Here is a 22,034-nt window from a genome sequence, read left to right as displayed (position 1 = left end):
GAGCAAGAGCAAGAGCCAGAGCCAAAGCCTGTCTCTAAAAATAGCTGGGTGTTGTGGCAGGCTCCTGAGAAAAAATAATTCATTACAAAATTTTACAGTGTATTTTCTCTGTGTTGGCCACCTCTTTGTGCACTCGCGCACACACACAAAGTCATGTCTCCCATTCAAGGCAAACATATTCTGTTGTTATAATTTTCTACATATAGAAACTTTTAGAACACCCTGTAGAGGACAGATCCCCCCTTTCCAATGTATATGACCACCCTGCTCAAGATGAGAAGTGAAAGTGCCCCTCCCCAGCAGCACAGCTGACAAACACACCTTCCTGCTTCACAGGTCGCCCTGGGAGGAGACGCCACAGACAACAAAGATGGCTTGGGCAGATCTGGAGTTTATTTGCTGCAGTTCCTTGGCGCTAGTTTACAAGGCAAAAACAAAAACAATTGAAATAATTATAATTTTTTAAAAACCCTGTTGACAACTTCTGGTCATTTCTTTTCTGTATTTTGACAAAACTTTTTAAAACAAATACAAAATAATCTAAAAGGAGAAAAACTATACATGAATTATTTACACCTCTGATAAATAGACTAATACTGATCCAGGTGCCTTTCTGTCCAGGATATACTTACGAGAACCAGTGCGAGGGACCGGGCCAGCCAGGCAGCTCTGGCACCAGCCCTGGGACCACCTAGACTGTGGCTGACACTGCCCTGCTTCTCTCACCTAGAAAGTTCCATTTCCAGCCTGGACCCTCTTCTGTGACCTTCATAAGCTCCGGCATAAGAGCACCTAAAGCCATTCCAGGCAGGAGCTACAAGAAAGGGGGATGCTAGAATGTCCCCCCACACCTCTCCCACCACTCCTCTGGTGAAATCTATTTCCAGAGATGCTCACCAACCCTAGACAGATCAGAGGAGCCTCCGCACAGCCTTGTGGAGACCTGAGGCTCCTCACCCACCTCCTGGTGGCAGCGCTCTGCACCAACCTGGTTCGGGCCCACATGGAGACGGCCGGCCAGCCACCTGCTCTGCCTGGACCGACATGCTGGCCTTGGCTGGGTGGCAGGAGCTGCCCTTGAGAGTCCCTGAGAGAATGGCAGGAGAACAGCAGAAAACGCTGCGTTCACACTGCAAATTGGGAGGGGCGGGCCGACCTGCTCACATGCCTTAAGGGGAAAAGAGATCCAAGAGGCCAACCTTGGCACCCTCTCATTCCGCCGCACCCCATGAGCAGACAAAGACCCGTTTTCCCCTCAAGGGGACCCACCACAAAACGCATCCAGAGTAGTCCAGTTAGGGCCAGTTTTGAGGCAGAAAAAGCTGAAGCCCTGAGGGCTCAGGTAGGACTTACTCCTTCCTCTAGAACGAAGAGGGAGTTTGGGGGAAAGAGGAAGAAAAACCAAATATGAAACAGGTCATCCAAGACCCTCTGTCGGGATAACCTTCCTTACAGTTTTGGTTATTAGGTATTTAGCTCAAGGAAAATGCTGACTTTCTATTTAAAGCCCCAAATGAAATTGGATTCTGAAGGAGAAAAGCAACACAAGTGACCAGTCACTTGTGCCCTCCCCTTGGCACCCTGCAGGCGTGGGGGATGGAGCAGTGTCCACTGGACCTGCTCCCTCGGCCACAGGCCTGAGTCTGACTGCACTGTCCTGAGGCCTTGCTGAGCCTGCTGTGCCCTCTGCCCTCTGTGCCTTCCATGTCACCACCTCGCCCAGGCGGGCACCCAGCAGCCCCCACTAGCTTTGGAGCCTGCTCTGCCCACGCTGACACCCTCATTAGCAGCCCAGGGAGAAGCTCCCCAAATCAGAGGGGGCAGAATGCACCCAAATAGTGCTACGTTGTCTTTAAAAAAAAGAAAAAATAGATCTTTATAGTTTGTGGCTTCTCTTCCTTCCCACCATTTTCTTAACATATGATAATATGTCGATACAAGTATCCATGGTATGGGGTGAAGGCTTCTTCCTGGGATACTGGAGGTAAACAGTCTGCTCTGAGCTCTGTCAGGCCTGCTGTGCGGGGAGACTCGCAGGAGGCTGCTCTGCTGACTCGAGCTCTGGCCACCAAGAGGCTGGAGCCCTACTGGGCAGGCAGCAGGCCCCCTCCTCCCCGGTGATAAATGCCCACCCTTCTCCCATTTAAGAAAAATAGCAAAAGCAGAAGCTAGTCTTTAGGAATTCCGGGCGGGCCTGGTGGAGAGGGCCCATGGGTGCAGGCACCGGAGAAAGAGCTGGAGCTCCACAGCCCCGCAGCCGACGCCCAGGGGGCTCAGTGTCTCTTCGTGGAGGAGACCTTCTTTTTCCGCGCTGCAAGCATCTCGTAGAAAGGGTCCCTGCTGATAGCAGCTCTGGAGCACAGAAAGGGGAGAAAACGGAGACGTGAGGGACAGGGCCAGAGACTCACGGCTCTGGGGGGTGATGCTCAGGGCTCTCATGCCCCCCCCCACTGTCCCCAATCCACACAGAGGCTCCAAGTGGCCCACTGCAAAAGAGACACAAAGGGACGGACACACCCAAGATAATTTGTGGGTCTTTTTTCTTTGTTTCAACCTAATTATCAGTCTCCATTCAGGAACAGAATCGTCACATGTTCTCATAGCTAACTCGAAGGGAAAGGCCACACGCAGGACCTTAGTGCCCAAGCTGACATCTGACTTCCTTCACAGCATGAGCACCACATGATCGAGTGGCAGCCATCTGAGCACTGAGCTCTGCACATGGTCACACTGCTCAGGCTCGAGCAGCAGCCTCACCTCCACATGGCTCTGGACAATGGACTTAACCCTGCCGTGCCTCAGTTTTGCGCATCCTGACGGGCCTGCCTCTCCCGGGGAGCAGTAAGGGTAGGAGGCTATCCCTGCAGAGCACGGGAGGCAGGGCCTATGGGTCCGGCCATTGCTGAGCCATCCAGAGGGGGCTCGCCTCACTTGGCATAGAGCCCTGGATGAGTCCACATGTGGCCCTGAAGAGTATTAGTTCTCCTGACTCAGAAGTAAAAACCATACGTAAGACAAAATGTATAAAACCAGTCGAAACATTTCTGAGAAAACAGTGAAGGGAGGGCAGGGAGCCCATGAACTCCCACACACTACAGCTCATCGGCAGGCTACAGGTCAGGGCAGGCAGGGCTCGTCCTGAGACACATGGTCAGCAGAAGCTGACCTTCAGGGGCCAGGGACTCAGCACAAAGAAAGGGACACGGCAGACTGGTGGGAGGATTGGATTAATCAATAAATGGCATTGGGTTAATCAGCTATTCATTTCAACCATATACAAAAGACAAATTTCATAACAATTAAAGAGTTAAGTATTTTTTTTTGAGGCAGAGCCTCAAGCTGTCACCCTGGGTAGAGTCCTGTATCATCACAGCTCACAGCAACCTCCAACTCCTGGGCTCAAGCAATTTTTCTGCCTCTGCCTCTCAAGTAGCTGGAACTACAGCGCCTGCCACAACGCCTAGCTATTTTTTGGTTGCAGCCATTATTGTTGTTTTGGTGGCCCCAGGCTGGATTTGAACCTGCCAGTTCAGGTATATGTGGTTGGTGCCTTAGCCACTTGAGCCACAGGCACTGAGCCGAGAGTTAAGTATTTTTAAAAATGTATGTTACAAAAAGACATGAGGTGCACAGGTGATACTCCTCACAGGCCACAGGTCCCCAGGGCACCATGCTTTTCCCCAGACTGCAAGGCCAGTGCCATGACTGGCAGCAACTCTGAGAGCTCTGTGGGCTGCACATGCCAGGGGGGAAGGGACTGTACTGCTCAAGGCCACACTTCCAATGACAGCCATGGGTCCAGGAAACTGACCACGCCCAGGCAGCAGCTGCCATGCCCACTACACACTCTCATTTGATCCTCAAAGGAGCCCAGTGAGTTAGGAGTGACCTCCATCATATGGAAGAGGTGGGTCACCGACCCTGCCAGGCTACACAGCCCAGAGACAGGGCAACTTGACCCCAGAGCTACAACCTGTCCACCTGGCTCCTTTCTTAAGATTGCTTTTGTGGGAATAAATCATCTACTTCCCACTCACATTCTCCGTCAGTTACTCAGTGGCCAAAACATTATCCTGGTTTGAGTAGAAATGCCAAAGAATAAAACAAAACAAAGACTAGTGAACATTCGACTTCCTGTGAGGGCTACAGTGGTGGTGGGAGAAAGGCCATCTCGTGGTCATACAGGGCCTCAGAGGAAAACAGCAGGGTCAGTTCTGATGGGCGGAGTACCCAGGAGGGAAAAACCAGGATGGGCCCTCACAAGAAATGACAATGAGACATGAAAAGCCAGAATGCCTGGTGCCGATCCTAACACAAGAAGGGGTGGTGGTTTGGACCCAGCTTCACCCAAGTCCAAGGGAAGAACATTAAGGAGGAGAAGCTGATTAGGTCCAGGAAATTATATTTCCAGAAACTTGCCATGTCAGGCTGGGCACACACAGAGCCCTGGACAGCATCTCCATCGCTCAGCTGAGTCACCCTGGGGAGTTACTAGAGCTCTGCAGGGCTTCACGTGCCAGTGGGGAGTGGACTGCATTGCCCAAGTCCCTCTCCTCACAGCCCCAAAGATCTCTCACATCACGGGGTGCACGGAGCTATGCCACTTAACATCCACGGGCCTCTGTTTCCTCAGCTGTAAATGGAAAAATGGTGTCTCTCACGGGAGGAACAGATTATAAAACATGATGGTTATCGCTACTGAGCTGTCTACACCTGCCAGACAGCACTTACTTAATGCACTTGATCCACTCCTCCTTCTCCTCAGGCGTGGGGGCAGAGATGCGGTACACGGTGTGGTTCCCCTCCACCACGCGCCCGTCAGCCTCGGTCTTGCAGGCCTTGATCACCTGGTCTTTGTTGTCAGGGATGTAAAGCTCAAAGCAGTTCTGGGAAGTCACAGAGGGAGAGGTGGCACAAAGGTCTTAGAAAGCCACTGACCAGAAAATGGGGATTTGATTTATTTCCGAAAGTACTTGCTATTTGACCTTCACAAAACACAGGCAATATTGTAAAACTCCCTATGGGAAGGAGGAGCCTCAAAGCAACATTGTGGAGAATGTGAGCCACGCAGGGCTTCTTAGCAGAGACATCAACTGGACACATGGAGAGCACTGCAGGCTACTGAGTCCTTTTTAAAGCCAAGACAGTAATAGCATGATGGTCCAAAACAAAAACCATTTCTGAAGAGTCACAAGGTATGAAGTAAGTTGCCTGATAATCAAGAGGGCTTCCTGATGCCCTCTAAGGAGGAACAATTTCTACCTGTCAGGCGACAGTGACAGATACTACAGCGGATAGGACAGACAGAGGTGTGGAGCCTCGTCTTTGGCTTCGATGCTAAAGATTATCAATAAATTAGACTAAATTAAATGTATCGATTTAATACATTTAGTACTACTTTTTAATTTTATTTTTTTGAGACAGAGTCTCAAGCTGTCACCCTGGGTAGAATGCCATGGCGTCATAGCTCATAGCAACCTCCAACCCTTGGGCTCAAGTGATCCCTCTTGCCTCAGTTTTTTCTCCTTTTAGTAGAGACAGGGTCTCACTTTTTGCTCAGGCTGATCTCAAACTCACGAGCTCAAGCAATCCATCCGCCTTGTGCTAGGATTACAGGCGTGAGTCACTGTGCCCAGCCTACTTTTTAATTTTTATTTTTTCTAAAGGAACCTTGAAATTTCTTTCTTTTCCAAAACCATCACGCTCATTCCCTTCCTCCCCCAGAATCACTCAATGAAAATACTCACTGGTTTTTTGGAGTCCTCTACTTCTCGGATACTCAGATTCTCTAAAGGAATAATGCCACGGGGCTCCTTATCCTACAGGACAGGTGAGGAAAGGGAGACATCACCACCCAGTTAAGGACATGCATCCTGCTCTATTCCTCCCCAGCAACCCATCCTGACTCTCCTGTCTCCTCCTATGACACGAAATTCACAAATCCTGAGGGACCACCTGTCAGGTTCCCAAGCAAGAAGAGGATGAGGAAGCGTCTGGCAGTCATCCCTATAACCCAAAGTCTTTTTCAAGTACAAAGCCCAGGAAATTCAATAGCTGCCTTGCAAGCGTGTCTGGCCATGACCGTGGGGGTCCCAGTAGGAAGTGCAGGCACTCCTCCCCTAGAAGGTTCCGCCCTCCCACTCATCTTCCAAGCCTCTGGTGTGAGCAGCCCATCAGCAGACTTCCATCAGACAGTCACTGGTGGAAACAAATATTAAGCTCCTAGGCAGCCAAGTAAAATCCCAAATGTGGAAAGGGCTCTCTTGCCTTTGGTCCTTGCCTGGAACTGAAGTGGACCAGGCCTGGGCACACCTCACTGATGTCTCGTGTGTGCCTGGGGATCATCGTGTCCCCAGGAAGAGCCTTGACCAGCACTATGTCTTTGGCTTATCTGATTTTTCTTTAACAATTACCCTTGTTTTTGTAAAAATAATTGCTCATTAAAAGACCTTAAAATACTGCAGAAAAGAACAAAGGTAAAAGGTTTTAAAACACTCCAGACTCAATCATTCCTAAATTATTACTGCCAACATTGGAAGAAAGTATTTTGTGTGGAGAGAGGGAGAAAAATAAGGTTTTATGAAAATAGGATATTTTAGTGCCAACTATCTTAATTTTACAAAATTTAATAGAAAAAATAATGGAAGCAGAAACTGGAGAAATGTTGAACTTCAAAGTAAATGTTTCTTAACCAGAAGAGTTCCTAAAATAATTCTGAGTTAAGATAAAAAAGCTTATGAAAAACATTAAGAAGTTCCATTCTTTTTAACGGTTTAAAAAATTTTTTTTTACTTTTTAATTTTTTTATTTTTATTTTTTAAGAGACAAGGTCTTGCTCTGCTGCCAAAGCTGGGGTGCTTTGAGGTAATCAAAAAGCTGTGTGCTTTGAGGCTGCTCATGGCAGCCTCTAACTCCCAGGCTCAAGCCATCCTCCTGCCTCAGCCTCCCAATGTGCTGAGATTATAGACTTGAGCCACCATGCCCAACTTAACAGCATTTCTTGACTCTTTGCTTTGAAAGATAAGAAACATTAACATAATTCTTCACATCTTTCCTCCTCCTACCTTCTGCTTTTTGTTATTTCATTTTTGCATTGCCTAGGTTTGTAACATTCATACTCTATCTTGTAGCTGTAATTTCTAGTTAAGTATTAGTTTTACATCTAAGTATACATTTGGTATTAGTGCTATGATTAAGTATACTTTAGCATGAGCACGATATTCAAGTTTACGTCGGCACCAGCCCGCGTGTGAGTGCGGTCAGCTCTGTGTCAGGTCAACAACTACATTATAAAATTTTGGTTCTCAATTGTTTTAAGACTGCACCCTCTCTTTTCTAGCTTCCTGCTTATTCTGGTCACCCCACAAGCGACTCCTGACTTCCTCTCTGAATCTCTGACCACTGGCCTGTGGTAGAGGGCTGGGTGTTTTCCATTCCAGCACTTTCCATAGTCCCCTCAGAGAACAACAGTGAAGGAGAGCTCCTCTAAGACACTCCCTGGGCTCTGACCTCTCTTCTGAGAGTGTGAATTCCAACAAAGAATCTGCTCCACACATTTCAGGGCAGATCCAGTACTTACGGGAGCCTGTGCTGTTTTCCCAACTGAATATACAGTCCTGATCCTCTGCCTGTGTCACAGTAAGTGAATCTTGTTTTTTCATGACCAACTTCTACCTAGCTGTAGATCTTGCCCCTCTTCGATCAGAGGGGGCAAAATAACAATTCCCACCAGCCTGCCCTCCTCCCCGCCAGAGGGTACCCTCAGCTGCCAGGGCCGGGAGCCTGGTGCCCTCCACTCGACTCCAGCCGGGGCTGCAAATTCCCTCCTGCCTGTGGCTGGAGTTCACTGAATTACTCATGCCCCTTCCCTAGCCTGGCTACTGTTTTTCCCCACTCATCTTTACTAGTTTTTTGCTCTCTGTGAGATAGATAGTGCCACACTCTCTGTTTGGAAGTTTCAACCTACCACCGACAACTCCCTCTTCATCTTAGGAGGTGCCTTCATTTCTCCTGATGATATAATGCTGGCCTTTCACTGAATTAATGTTGCTGGACTGAATTAAGGTGACACCACCACAGTCTGCATCATGAGGAGCTACAGTACTCTCGTCTCCTAGTGCTTAAGGAGCACACTGCTTAGAAGCCTGTATGTGTTTTATTTGGATCCAGAAGACAGTGAAAAAAATCCAAACAAGACATCAAAGACGTCATTAATGTAGATATCTTCAACAAAAAGGCAAAATATGGGGTGGAAAGGTAAACAAAACAGAAAGAAATTTACCAACCTGTTCATAGTGGTTATTTTTTTTTTTTGCAGTTTTTGGCCGAGGCTGGGTTTGAAACCACCACCTCTGGCACCTGGGGCTGGCGTCCTTCTCCCTTGAGCCATGGGTGCCGCCCCATAGTGGGTTATTTTGAGGAGTGAAACAGGGACTTTTCCATTATTTTATATATTTGAAGTGTATCAGTCGCACATATGAAAAGACTATATTAAAGATGCCTGGCCTGGGTTTAGCCCCTCTGACACACATAATTCTGGTCAGAATTCCTGTGTAAATTATTTAATATCATAATACACAGTACGCCATTGGAATGAGTGACTCTGATTTATAGCCTGATACTGTTATGAAGCTCATGTCTGATGTGAGAGCAGTGTTAACGGCGACGGAACCCACCTTCCCTCCTAACAGCAGTGAAACTGAGCCTGAGTCCTGGCCCCTGATAAGCTGGCCCTAAATGTGACCTGGACTTTAATTTCTCACTTAAGCACCATTTGTTCTACCCTTATTAGAAAGATACTTCTTCTTTTTTTTTTTTTTTGAGACAGAGCCTCAAGCTGTCCGCCTGGGTAGAGTGCCGTGGCATTACAGCTCACAGCAACCTCCAACTCCTGGGCTCAAGCGAGTCTCCTGCCTCCGCTTCCCAAGTAGCTGGGACCACAGGCGCCCGCCACAACACCTGGCTATTTTTTGGTTGCAGCCATCATTGTTGTTTGGCGGGTCTGGGCTGGATTCGAACCCGCCACCTTAAGTGTACGTGGCTGGAGCCTTAGCCGGTTGAGCTACAGGCGCCGAGCCTAGAAAGATACTTCTAAGTTTTAATCTTCTCAGGGAGGATAATTTACACAGTGAGAATATAGCTGGAGACCTCAACTGCTTTGGGTTATTTCAAGACACAAGTCCAATGCTGCCAGCAGTATAACCACTGTGCTCTTCTGATGACTGAGAGGAGGGACAGAAACAAAAGAACATGAAGTCTCCAGCGTGGGGGCTGCGGTGTGAGCAGCGACCACTACCAGCCAGCTTCCTGGGCGCTCTGCTCAGAGGAGCTCTGGGCAGTTTCATTTTATAATGTTCATGCTCACCTGCTATATACCAAAGGGGCACAGACAGGGTGGCAATGAAGGGCGTATGCAATTCAACCCACCTGCCTGTACCACTGTGGCCACCGTGTGTGCAACACACACCTGCAGTCGTAAGTCTGCCACTGAATAAAAACCAAAAAAACTTCCACAGTTCAAGAAAACGTCAATTCTTTTTTTTTTTTTTGAGACAGAATCTTACTACGTTCATTGCCCTCGATACCGTAGCATCATAGCTCACAGCGACTTCAAACTCTTGGGCTTAAGCGATTCTCTTGCCTCAGCCTCCCAGGTAGCTGGGATTATAGGCACCTGCCACAACACCCAGCTACTTTTTTTGTTGTAGTTGTCACGGTTGTTTAGCAGACCTGGGCCAGGTTTGAACCTGCCAGCTCTGGTATATGTGGCCGGCACTCTACCCACTGAGATACGGGCGCTGAGCCAGAAAACTTCAATTCTTACAACTCCAGATCCTCTCAATTCAACTTCTCCCAGTTCACTTCCTTTCTTTTCCCTCATTATGTATTTTATCCCTTGGGCGGTTTCTTCTGAATCAAGTCCTTTAGCATTTCTGCTGCCCCAGAAAATCTTAATTCTCCAAATCATGATTCTTTTCTTTCCATGTCCCTTTCAATAGGGCCACAAACTCTTTCTTGGCAACTGATGCAAGTCCATTCTTTCTAGCCTGACTCCAAACACTGTGTGTACACTGGTGCCTCTCTGCCTGCCGCAGGCGCCTCCGGCCCATCAGGAAGCGACGCCTGCTGTGCTCCGCAGTTCCTTTCCAAGGACTCAGCACCCCCATTCTGAGATTTACCTTAGTTCCTCTACTTTGAGTAGATTTTGCCTTAACCCCTAAAGATGCAGAAGGACACATCTGGCTGTCTCCCCCCTGCCTCCTCCAATCATGCCTGACACAACTGTTTGGAAACGGAGGCCTGGCTCATCCCTAGTCCCAAGGCTGACCAGCAGGTGCTCACCGTGGTATATTCAAAGTAGTAAAGGCAGTTGTCAGTCAGAATGAACCAGCGTCTTTTCCAGGTCTTTACCCTGCCACCTGTAGAACAAAGAGAGATACATGTTCGCAGAGACAAGTGGGCGAGGGGAGGCTCTGCTGCACACAAAGCTCTCTTCTGGGGGAGGGGAGCTGGGCGTCAGGAGAACATTCAGACCACAAATTATTTACATCGGTAACGAGACACAGAGCCAGAACAGAAGCATCTTTCACAGAGTGGAAGCCTGTGGGTACAAGCGAAGCAAGCGCATCTAGGTGATGCTCGGAGATGAAATCAGGACAGCGAGATGAGAGCGCATGGGTTTGGGGAGGAAAAGCCCAGGGGCGGTAATGACAGCGATGCGCTGCCGGGGCTGGAGGACCCGCAGCACAAAGCCTGTGTGGTGAAATCGTCAGAGAGAAAGCAGGAGGGCAGCATCCTGGCGTAGGCCACGCTGCCACTGACCAGCAGCTTGGGCAGAGGGGATGCAGGGGGCGTCTCACTGGAAGTGGGGATGGGCAGCAGGAATGGGACACCGCAAGCCCGTAACACTTGAATCTGCACTCTCCTTGGGACAGGACGCTAACTCCCCTACTCCTCGCTCCACCTCACCTTCTGGATCAGACTGAACTTCTACACTGGCTTTTAGCCTCCTGGGCTAATGTCCTGAAAATAACATCTCCCCAGAGGCTGGGTGGAATCAAAGCACGACTCCTTCACTCAGCAAGAATCAACTTGTGAGAAGAGGCTGGCTCGGGAGTCTTTTCAGTTCTGGACTTTTTGCCTGAGCTTATTAACAAAAACAGTTGGCAGAGGAGGCCATAGGCCAAATAGCACCAGTGGTGGCAGCTGGGAAGTGGCAAGGGGGCCCCCTTAGTCCTTTGCAGTATTTCTCAATTAAAAAAAAAAAAAAAAATATATATATATATATCTCAAGCTGTCCCCCTGGGTAGAGTGCCGTGACATCACAGCTCACAGCAACCTCCAACTCCTGGGCACAAGCGAATCTCCTGCCTCAGCCTCCCAAGTAGCTGGGACCACAGGGACCTGCCACAACACTCGACTATTTTTGGGTTGCAGCCGTCATTGTTGTTTGGCGGGCCCGGGCTGGATTCGAACCTGCCACCTTAGGTGTATGTGGCTGGCGCCTTAGCCCAAGAGCCACAGGCGCCAAGCTTCGATAAAAAATATGGATGCCATTTTTATGCAAAGATGGATACTATGGCTCGGCGCCTATAGCTCAACCGGCTAAGGCGCCAGCCACGTACACCTAAGGTGGCGGGTTCGTATCCCCAGCCTGGACCCACCAAACAACGATGATGGCTGCAACCAAAAAATAGCCGGGCGTTGTGGCGGGCGCCTGTGGTCCCAGCTACTTGGGAGGCGGAGGCAGGAGACTCGCTTGAGCCCAGGAGTTGGAGGTTGCTGTGAGCTGTGATGCCACGGCACTCTGCCCAGGGGGACAGCTTGAGGCTCTGTCTCAAAAAAAAAAAAAAAAAAAAGATGGATACTAAAGAGGAAAACCTTCACTATGCCACTCTGAAGGAAGCCGCACCCTGCGCTCAGATCAGGATCATTAGCCTCCCTTTTCCCACACTTCCCTCGAGTCAAAGGAAAACCTCGACCAAATAATGAACCACCCATGAATTATCCCTACCAGGTACAGTGGTACATGCCTGTGATGCCAGTTGCTCAGGAGGCTAAGGTGGGAGAACTGCTTGAGCCCAGGAGGTCAAGGCCAGCCTGGGCAACATGACAAGACCCTGTCTCTAAAAATAAATAAATAAATAAATAAATAAATCCCTAAAGCATGCTAGGGATTAAGTTATGTTAGTTAAGTTATGCATGGCATTCTAGAAACACTTCTATGCCTTGCTCTTTTGAGGCCAATGTTCTTTGGCTAAGACTTAACCTACAGAAAGCATCACTTTCCCAATATTCATAAAAAGCAAGGATAATGGGTCACAAGTCTTGTCCCACCCGATTGTGCCTTCTCTCTTGCCCTCATCACAAACAAGTGAGCTGAGAGGGTGGTCTTATAAGGACTGTGTCCAACTGCCAGGACCTGCCTGCATTCTCACACCAGAGAAACAAAGGGATGAATGCAAATATTGTCACAGAGAGAAAATGTCCAGTGCAGGCCCTGGCAGGTAAGTACTGTTAGTCTCGTTTTCTGCTCTGTCTGCATGCCTCAGCTCTGGGAGGCTTAAGTGGCTGATCAATAACTGCCAAGATTCTGTGAGACACAGACCGAGGTCACGTGAGGGAGTTCGCAGTAAGCATGGGCCACCCCATCCACCGTGTGCAAGCAAATTGAGACTCTCTCCTCCAAACTCAGTGAGCTGTGAGTTTTATGTGAGCATGTGCCTCTGGTCCCCAAGGGTTATATGGCACGAATTCAGAAAAAAACATAAATGGATAATATGACATGCATGTGGTAAACAGGAATGCTGGGCAGAATCACCATAAATAAGGAGGAGAAAGAAGATAAGGAATGATTCAGAATTAGAGCAAATCTGTCCTTAGAAAGAGCCCCTCTCCCCACTCAGACTCTGAGGACGTGGGTTGCCAGCCTGGGGCCTCTGGTTCTCCACGCAGGCCAAAGGAACATCAACCCGAGTGACCGCCCATGCAGTCTGCCACAGGACACTAGCCCGGGACACTCGGACTTAGGAGATCATGGAAAAAGCAGGTCAGATGCCAAAAGGAACAAGATGGAAGGAAATCGAGGAGAAAAAGCAAAGCCAGAAGAAATTTTCTGCCTGATTACAAAAGCTTGATTATTTCCCCTGGACAATTTATTGCATTACAGATACCTCTATTATAAAGCATCACTGCAGGCCCATGGGGAACGTTTCCACGTGGAAAGAAAAACAGACATGAAACAAGCAGACAGATCAATGCGTGCCTAGGACAGTCCCTGTGGAACTCACAGGACACCTCCCTTGCATGGCTCCTCATGCCCCTCTGGCCCCTCAGGTATCAAGGCCAGATGCCATCTTCCCTACGTTTGAGAACAACCTGGCAGGTCCCTAAAATGTGTGAATAAATGTCAACGTGTGGGGCTCTTCTTTTTAAGTACAGCTCTGCCTGAGAAACGCTTTGGCACAAACCTGAGGAGCTTTTGGGATGGGAGAATGTTTCCCCCAAATCAGCACATGGAGACTAGATACCACAATGTAACTAGGGGGCTGATTTGAAGTTTTAACAACAGCTCCCTGAAAACCAGGAGGGAGTAAAACAAAGCCAGGCAAAGACACAGCTGAGGCTGTGATGCCCTTCCTGACACCCTGGGAGTTAAATACAAGGACTTCAGGAAGGGGTTTTTGGTTTTTGGGTGCTTTTGAGAAGAATTAGGCATCAGTGTGAATTTAGAAAACATCATTTCCCTTTTTCATGCAAAGGCAAGTGTCTTAAATGTCATCCAGTTCAATGCTTTTCCTAATTTGCTTTGCAATCATGGTGTGTCAGAAGCGCATGGCTTTGGGAAGTCAAGACTTCACTCCCTTCCTCCTCCTCTTCCCCACTCCAGAAATTACTTTCAATCAAGTAGATTCATGTGCGTCAATTTGAATTCAACAAACACACCACATGCCTGGCCAGTAATTCCAAGTGAAAATGCAATGAATATACTTGCTCTGCTTTGTCCAAACTCACTCTTAGCACTCTCCTTGTGTTACTGCACCCAGCCAGCCAACTGCTGCGTGCTAGGTGCCCAGCTGTCTGCTGCACTGCACACTACGCCTGGGACAAACCCCCATCCTGACCAGTTCCCTAGGGACTGTGCGTTCAGTTAGAAGCAGCATTAACACTACCACCAGCAATTAAAAAACAAAATAACCAAAAATAACAAAATAAGAAAATGCTGCAGCAATGACAGTGGCCTAGGCAGAGCAAGCGAGCAGGGTGAGGGGTTACATACCTCCTGGAGTTTGGGGCAAGGAAAAGGAGAGCCAAAATCATGGAAACATACAAATGAGGGAGAAAAGAAAATTAAAACAAAGAAATTAAACCCAATTCCTTAATCTTAAAAGTGCAGTCTATCAGTCACATTCATGTCTGCCTGAAGAGGGGGCTGAACTACAGACCCTGCAGGGCAGGTGACCCCCTGCTGCTGTCTGGCACAGAAACAGGGGCGCAGCTTAACGTGCCACGTCTCACCTGGTCAAGGCAAGATTCAAGGTGCTACTGAAAACCTGGCCCCAAAGATGCTACAAATCAGATTTTCCAAAGCCAACATTATTGGTACATCCAGAATCCAGAGCAAAGGAAGCAAAGAAAATTCAATGCCTTTCCTTAGACGGCTGCCCCTTTTTAACGTGTGTGTAAGAATGCACACACACATACCCATGAAGACACGTGTACATATGTGTATACACAAGAATACACACTCTTACGGCTACTTGCATACACAGACATATCCACACAGCTACAGAAGGTGGGAAGCCCTGCCTTCTGCAGCACATGAACATGAAGAGGGCACTCTAAGTGTGCTACAGTAAAACACAGTATTGAGAGTTTAGAAGGGTTTGATGGACATTTAGAAAAAGTAAAGCAATGAGCTAAAACTGAGTTACATTTAGCTACATTTTTTATTTTTAAAGATAGGGGATGCCTCATGAATTTGCATGTCATCCTGGTAGAAGAACCGAGTTAATCTTTGTACTCTTCCAATTTTAGTATCTGGGCTGTCAAAGCTAACACTTAGCATTAGCGTTTAAACAAATTTCACTGGAGGGAGGAGCAAATTCGAACTTGGACACACTAAAAATTTCTCGTAGGCTTCCTTTTACCTCCATCCTCTTGAAAATGAGAATGTGGAGCAGAAGGTTACCTGTGGGTTAGTAATTTTAGAGTCTTAACTTCAAAGATTCTACTGGCTCAAAGATACATGGAACAATGGCCAGGTCAAGAGATACCTAAAGCTCCACTCAGTGAAGCAGTGCTTTAAGGGGAATTTATGAATTAAGTCTTTACAGGTAAGCATAAGAACTTCGGATATGTTTTTAAAAGGAAATGTATATCCTACTGCTATCTGAACTAGTCAGAAATAAAAGAGTCCATTTTAGCCTGCCCAGATGCGTCAGTAATGGCCAAAAGAGCAATGACTTCTACTCCTTGGGGCAAGTGACTGAGACAGTGAAAGAGGGTCCTAAGAATGGAGCACTCCTTGCTAATGTGGGCATCCAACTTGTCAAAGCCAAAGCAGAAGAAAGCAGATAAAAAAGGACTCTCAGGGGCTAAAAAGTGACATTATTACGTCCAGAGAGTCTAGAGCACTCTGTGTGTTCTGAAATAATTACTGAAATCAGCAGATGTGGGTAGGAATGTGTATGGAAACTACTAATTTTTTTTCCTTTGGTTACTTTGTCAGCTGCGTGGCAAGGCATGACCACAAGTCTCAACACAAGCTCACTTTTAGCAGAGGGAACAGAAATGTATTTTCAACTTTTCTGAATGAACAAAATCATTAATGTGGCTGATTGGGACTGGAAAGGAGAGGGGGGAAAAAAAAACAACAAACCACTGCCCGAGAATGAGTAACAGTGCTGTGGGGTGCGAGGCAGCCAAAGGCCCTGGGTTTGCCATGCACACTGCCTGTGGGAGCCAGATGCAGAGGTGGTGATGATGCGCTGGGGTGGGGCAGGAGCGCCAGATACACGTGTGGGTGACCAAAGTAGAAAGATGGACGAGGCTGGCCACCCTCCCCCTGGTTCAGGGGACAGGGAAGGGGAACTAGGCCCTCAGGGCACCACCGTGAAACACCTGGCCGGTGGAGTCAAGAGCGACAAGTGGAACACAAATAAATATACGAGGGCGATATTGACGGTGGGCCGGAATCTGCCCCCGGGGCACTGACTGTGCACGTCATTTCCTTTCTGGATGTGGACCTTTGTCAAGAGTAGAACTCCTACCAAAGTCTCTCCCAAGTGCCCCCAAAGCCACCCCTTCCTCACATCACATGCATGTGCCTTTCTGCCTGTGTCCTTGCATGAAGGGCCTGTCCCAGAGACATCACTTACCCAGTTTCAACAGCCAGCCCTCTCGGTCGGGGTTGAAGAACGTGTGAGTGAGGTCATTCCCATCATCTTCCGGGATTTTAAAGGGTTCATTTTTTATGCTCTCATACAGATTCTGAGATAAAAGAGGAAACTGCATGTCTCTGACTCTGGAGATGTCTTTTCTTCCTCCCCTTCCTCTTCATTCACTCTACAAGCATTCACTGTGTGCCCACAGTGAGCCACGCACCCTGCTAGGCACTGAGACTGCAGCGTGGCCATTCTGTTTTCAAGGAGCTCTCAGGGACAAGATAAGTAAGATGCCCACTGGATAACTAGGAGAAAAAGAGAGCAGCTGACATCTATTCAAGGCTTTAGTTTCAGATTTACAAACCACTATTCCCTTCCTGCTTCCTGGGCCTCACTATGAATTTCTTAATGAAATTCAAGAATTGAATGAATTAAAAGAGCAGACACTTGATAAATCCTATGTCTTTCTCCTCTCTTACAAAAAAAAGATCTTGTTCCCAGTGTTCTTTTTTCTTTTCTTTTTTTTATTTTTTTTTGAGTAAGAGTTTCACTCTGTCACCTTGGGTAGAGTGCCATGGCATCATCATAGCTCTCAGCAACCTCAAACTCTTGGGTTCATGTGATCCTCTTGCCTCAACTTCCCAAGTTGCACCTTCCACAATGCCCAGCTAGTTTTTCTATTTTTAGTAGAGATGGGGGTCTCGCCTTTGCTCAAGCTGGTCCTGAGCTCACGCGATCCACCTGCCTCGGCCTCCCAGAGTGCTGGATTACAGATGTGAGCTACCCTGCCCAGCCCAACTTCCCTGACTAGAACAGAGGCCATGCTTACCCGCAGCAGCTCCTCGGGCAGGTCTCCTCCATCGTTGATGCCTCGATTCATGGCGATGAACCGCTCCACAGTGGGCTTATCTTTAACATTGGGGTTGTGCAGGCTGGTGTTCAACATGATAATGGCAAAGGAAAGGACATAACAAGTGTCTAAAGACAAGAGAAGAGCACAGGAGAGCCACTGTATGGGTGGATGATCAGAAACAGCCCACCCAGAAGAACAAGAAATGCCAGATGAAATCAGGAATAAAAAGCCATGCTCTCAAAAGAGCGGGATGACCCCACACATGTGGGTACATTAGGGCGTACTGCTATCTGCAAGGACCCAGGCACAAAACGTACGTAAAGTGTTCAAGACCTAAAGATGCTTATTTTTTCCAACTGAAGAAAAAGAGTATGTACACTGCAGAAGATCTCAAAAACAACACAATGTATAAAAAAAGAACGCTAATTACCTACAATCCTACTCCTGGTAATAACTTATTTGGCTTTATTTCCTTTATACACATGTGCCTATGTAAAATACATCAGAAATTTATCTGACACATACTGTAGCACAACTGGAATTAAGCATAGAAAGAGGGTGCAAAAAAAAAATACATGTTTTAAGAAAGGAAAACACCTTATTAAAATTGAAATATGTGACATAAACCAATACTGTTTGTTATTGTGTATCATCTTATAACTGCAGAAGTCAATCAAATGTGACCTGAGTATTACAATTTTAATATAGTTTTCTTCCTTTCTTAAAATGTGTATACATTTTTGTGTGTGTGTGTATGTATATGTGCTTTTTTGTTAATCTTATTATCATTTTCCCATGTTAATAAAAATTCTTTTTTGGAGACAGAGTCTTAAGCTGTCCCCCTGGGTAGAGTGCTGTGGCATCATAGCTCACAGCAACCTCCAACTCCTGGGCTCAAGCGAGTCTCCTGCCTCAGGCTCCCAAGTAGCTGGGACCACAGGTGCCTGCCACAACGCCTGGCTATTTTTTGGTTGCAGCCATCACTGTTGTTTGGCAGGCCCAGGCTGGATTCGAACCTGCCACCTTAGGTGTATGTGGCTGGTGCTTTAGCCACTTGAGCCACAGGCACCGAGCCAGCTCAAGTGATTCTTTTGCCTCAGCCTACCACGTAGCTGGGACTACAGGCACCCACCACAATGCCTGGCTATTTTTTGGCTGTAATTGTCATTGTTGTTTGGCAGGCCTGGGCTGGATTTGAACCTGCCAGTTCCTGTGTATGTGACTGGTGCCCTAGCTGCTGAGCTACAGGTGCCAAGCCTCAATAAAATTCTTTATAAAAACATAGTTTATACTAGTTGTGTATTTCATACTTCAGAGGTACTACAATTCATATTCCTAGTGCCTTACCACTGGACTTTGGATTATTTCCAAATTTTTACTACTAGAAATACCATTAAATAAATGTCTGTAGGCATCAATCTAGGAATCTTCAGCCTTTTTAGTGATTATCCAGGGCCAAGAAAAGAATCTAGTGTAAAATGCCCACAGTAAGCCAGGACAGAGGTTCTCACTTACCCGTGGATTGGAACACCCCGTTGTTGCACTGACAGTACCGCTGGGCAAACGCCTCCATCATCCGGTCAATCTTCTGGGCCTCTCCTGGCAGGCGGAAGCTCCACAGGAACTGCCTGAGTGGTGAAGACAATGGGTTCCAGGACTTGGGGAAACACATCACTTCTCTGTGAACCGTCCAACTGCTGGTGACGTTAACGTGAAGGAGTAAAGGGAGACCTGCCGGGCTGCTGCCCTCGGTCGCGCTGGACAGACGTCAGCTGACCATTCCACATCACTGTTATCTCAATCAAAAGTGAAGTACTCAAGAAAAAGTGAAACATTAAGATTTTCCTATTTAAAAGAATAGTTCTCAGAATAACACACAAGACTAGAATACCGACAATGCTCATTTTAAACAAATTCTGCTTCCAGGAAACAAGATGGGACAGCAGTAGAAGAGAAGAGTATCTCATCAAAGCATCAAACTTGATCCCCGAAAGTCACAGAGGGACCCACGGTCAACAGGCTTAATTCTGAACTACTTTCATCCTTCCAAACGGCAGCACAAAAGGTATTACTTATGCCCACAGCAGCGAAAATACAGAACAATTTCTCAAAAAGCACGAGGTAACAGATTTAGCAAAAAATTAGAGTTTACTCTGTCCTTTCTAAAATGAAACTCACTACTATTTAGTCTATGACAAGAAATTAAAGGATTTTTTAACTTAAAGATTGGAAAAATTTAAGTATTCATTAATTTCTGAAACTTTTTTTGTAATTAATTTTTTATTAAATCACAACTTTGTACATTGATGCATTTATGGGGTTCAGGGTACTGCTTCCATATACAATGTGAAATGTTTACACTGAACCGAGTAACACATCCATCACAATTGTACTCATTTCTTAATAGTTTTGAAACGTACCAATGCATCATGTACATTAGGTGAGGTCCCCCTGAATACCCTCCCTTCTCCCATTTGCTCTCTCCCCTCCCCTCTCTCTCCTCTTCCCCAATTTCTGAAACTTTAAATGTAAGGCCCGAGGAAGAGTTTTTTAATAGGATCTGCACAGGGCAATAGATTGCTTTCCTTCAAAATAGATCAAGATAGTCAACATAATCCCCAAAGATATATAATTTCAATTAAATGCCACCCAGGACACACACACACAATCAGAGGTTTACTTCCCACTCCTTCCTAAGTGCTTGCCTGAGAACACTCACCGTAGTGCCTGGACAAGGTTGAGGTCGGTGAACTCGTGCAACTCCACAAACGCATGAAGAACCTGGATGTTAAATTCATCTCTACCAAGGAAAGACAGAAGAAGGGGAGAAAGCAGGAGTCAGATGGGGACACTGGGAATCTCAGACCCATCCCCATTCGCAGTTGGGCACTGTCTCCCACACTGCATCCCGGGGTCATGTGGCTGCCCAGACAGCCACCCACACCAATAGGCAGCAAGAAGCCTGGTAGCTCTGCTTACTGGTAACCAAGCAAGGTTTCCCACAGTCGCAGAGAGACCAACGACTCTTCCCCAAACAGCTGCCCTCAATGCCAGTGTGGCTACTGGATGAATGAATACTCCCCGGGGAACGCGGGCCGCTGGGAGCTGGTTTCGCTGTTGATTCACAACCGGCCTGCTCTAGCAGGCTCACATCTGGGAGGCCTTACCTCTCCCCCAGGTAGTCACCAATGGCTGTCTTGTTGAGCCCTTCGCCTTTATACAAGAACTGGGCAATGTCTTCACATGTGTTCTTCAGCAGATCATTCTCTATTAAGAACTGGATCCCCTAGGGGAGGACAGATAGACCAATGACACTGAGCTGACAAACAGCAAGAAAGAAGGGGGAAAGGCGGAGGAAGGAACGGGGGTGGGAGCACTGGGCCCAGGCCATCTCCTAAATGTCTGCCCACTGAAGGGTCTGGGGGTCATAGTTTAGGAGCCAGGGCCTACAACCCAGGACAGCTCAGGTTTACTGCAGGACACGTGCTCTACAAAATGGCAGTGAGGCCTGAACGTTTGGGGAAGACGCCCTGGGTCCCATCGGAGCACTGTGGGACACCCCACCTTAAAGACTGCGGGCTACTGCCACTTCCTGCTCACTTACCTTTTTAGGGTCCATATTAAATTTTTTCCTGCCCATGGCTACCTGCTTGTTCCTCTGCATGTTTTTCCTGTAAAACAACCATCATGGCCATTTCAGTACTTCGGCAAGTGTGAAATGTTGAAAGACTAATGTAATTCCCATAGCATCCACTGACTTACGGGCATTTTTGAACGATTCGTCCAAGAAAGCAACAGGCCGACCTAACTACAACAGGCCCCTGACTCAGCACATGCTCACTGTACTCCTTCTACCCCCGATCAGTGGTTTACTTTTTCAACCTGATTTTTTAAGGTTTATCAAGGTATAATTTACTTATCAAATAATATATCTATTTTAAGTGTATCTGAATAATTTTTAGCGAGCTGAGTCGTGCAGCCATCACCACATCCAGTTTTAGAACATTTCATCATCCCAATACAAGTCCTCACGCCCATTTACAGTTAATCCCCCCTTCTACCTCTGCCAGGCAACTATTCATCTATTTTATTTTCTACCTCCATGGATTTATCTACCCTGGACATTTCAGATAAACAGAATCATAAAATATTTCAACTTTCACATCTGGCTTCTTTTGCTTAGCACCTTTCCAGGTTCCTCTGGGTCACAGTGAGCGCCAGCCCTGCTCTGCCCTGGGAGTGTGGCCGTCTGTTTACCACTCACCAGGTGATAGACATGGAGGCTGCTGGCCGCCCGAGGCTACCATGCATGAGGCTGCTATCAGCACCTGTGTACACATCTTCGTGTGGATGCATTTTTGTCTCTCTTGGGTAGAGACCCAGGGGAGGACACTACTGGGACATATGGTACATTTATACTTAACTTTTTTTTTTTTTGAGACAGAGTGTCATTTTGTCACCCTCGGTAGAGTGCCATGGTGTCATAGCTCATAGCAACCTCAAACTCTTGAGCTCAAGTGATTCTCTTACCTCAGCCTCCCAAGTAGCTGAGACTATAGGTGCCCGCCACAACGCCCAGCTATTTTTAGAGATGAGGTCTCACTCAGGCTGGTCTTGAACCTGTGAGCTCAGGTAATCTGCCCACCTTGGCCTCCCAGAGTGCTAGGATTACAAGCATGAGCCACCGTGCCCAGCCCCTATACTTAACTTTTTTTTTTTTTTTGAGACAGAGCCTCAAGCTATCCCCCTGGGTAGAGTGCCATGGCATCACAGCTCACAGCAACCTCCAACTCCTG

General features: G+C 47.4%; 1 protein-coding gene across 2 annotated transcripts in view; it reads right to left on the bottom strand.

Annotated features, from left to right (window-relative positions):
- Positions 1-371: 371 nt before the first annotated feature.
- Positions 372-22,034, bottom strand: part of CYTH1 (cytohesin 1) — a 57,331-nt gene continuing 35,668 nt past the window's right edge. Inside the window, exons 4-13 of one of the 2 annotated variants that reach the window (XM_003786564.3) lie at positions 20,843-20,909; positions 20,406-20,524; positions 19,958-20,038; positions 18,754-18,866; positions 17,215-17,363; positions 16,380-16,491; positions 10,342-10,418; positions 5,748-5,819; positions 4,732-4,886; positions 372-2,352 (exon numbers count right to left, since the gene is read on the bottom strand). In XM_003786564.3, the coding sequence (XP_003786612.3) occupies positions 2,274-2,352; positions 4,732-4,886; positions 5,748-5,819; positions 10,342-10,418; positions 16,380-16,491; positions 17,215-17,363; positions 18,754-18,866; positions 19,958-20,038; positions 20,406-20,524; positions 20,843-20,909 (1,024 nt within the window). In that variant the 3' untranslated portion in view covers positions 372-2,273. Of the gene's footprint in view, positions 2,353-4,731; positions 4,887-5,747; positions 5,820-10,341; positions 10,421-16,378; positions 16,492-17,214; positions 17,364-18,753; positions 18,867-19,957; positions 20,039-20,405; positions 20,525-20,842; positions 20,910-22,034 lie in introns of both variants that reach the window. The other variant, XM_023510987.1, reaches the window with a different exon arrangement.

This window comes from Otolemur garnettii, unplaced genomic scaffold (assembly GCF_000181295.1).
Source record: "Otolemur garnettii isolate 467f Iridium unplaced genomic scaffold, OtoGar3 scaffold00018, whole genome shotgun sequence".
Classification (NCBI taxonomy): domain Eukaryota; kingdom Metazoa; phylum Chordata; class Mammalia; order Primates; family Galagidae; genus Otolemur; species Otolemur garnettii.
Note: the sequence above shows the minus strand (reverse complement) of the source record. Positions and strands in the feature narration are given on the sequence as shown.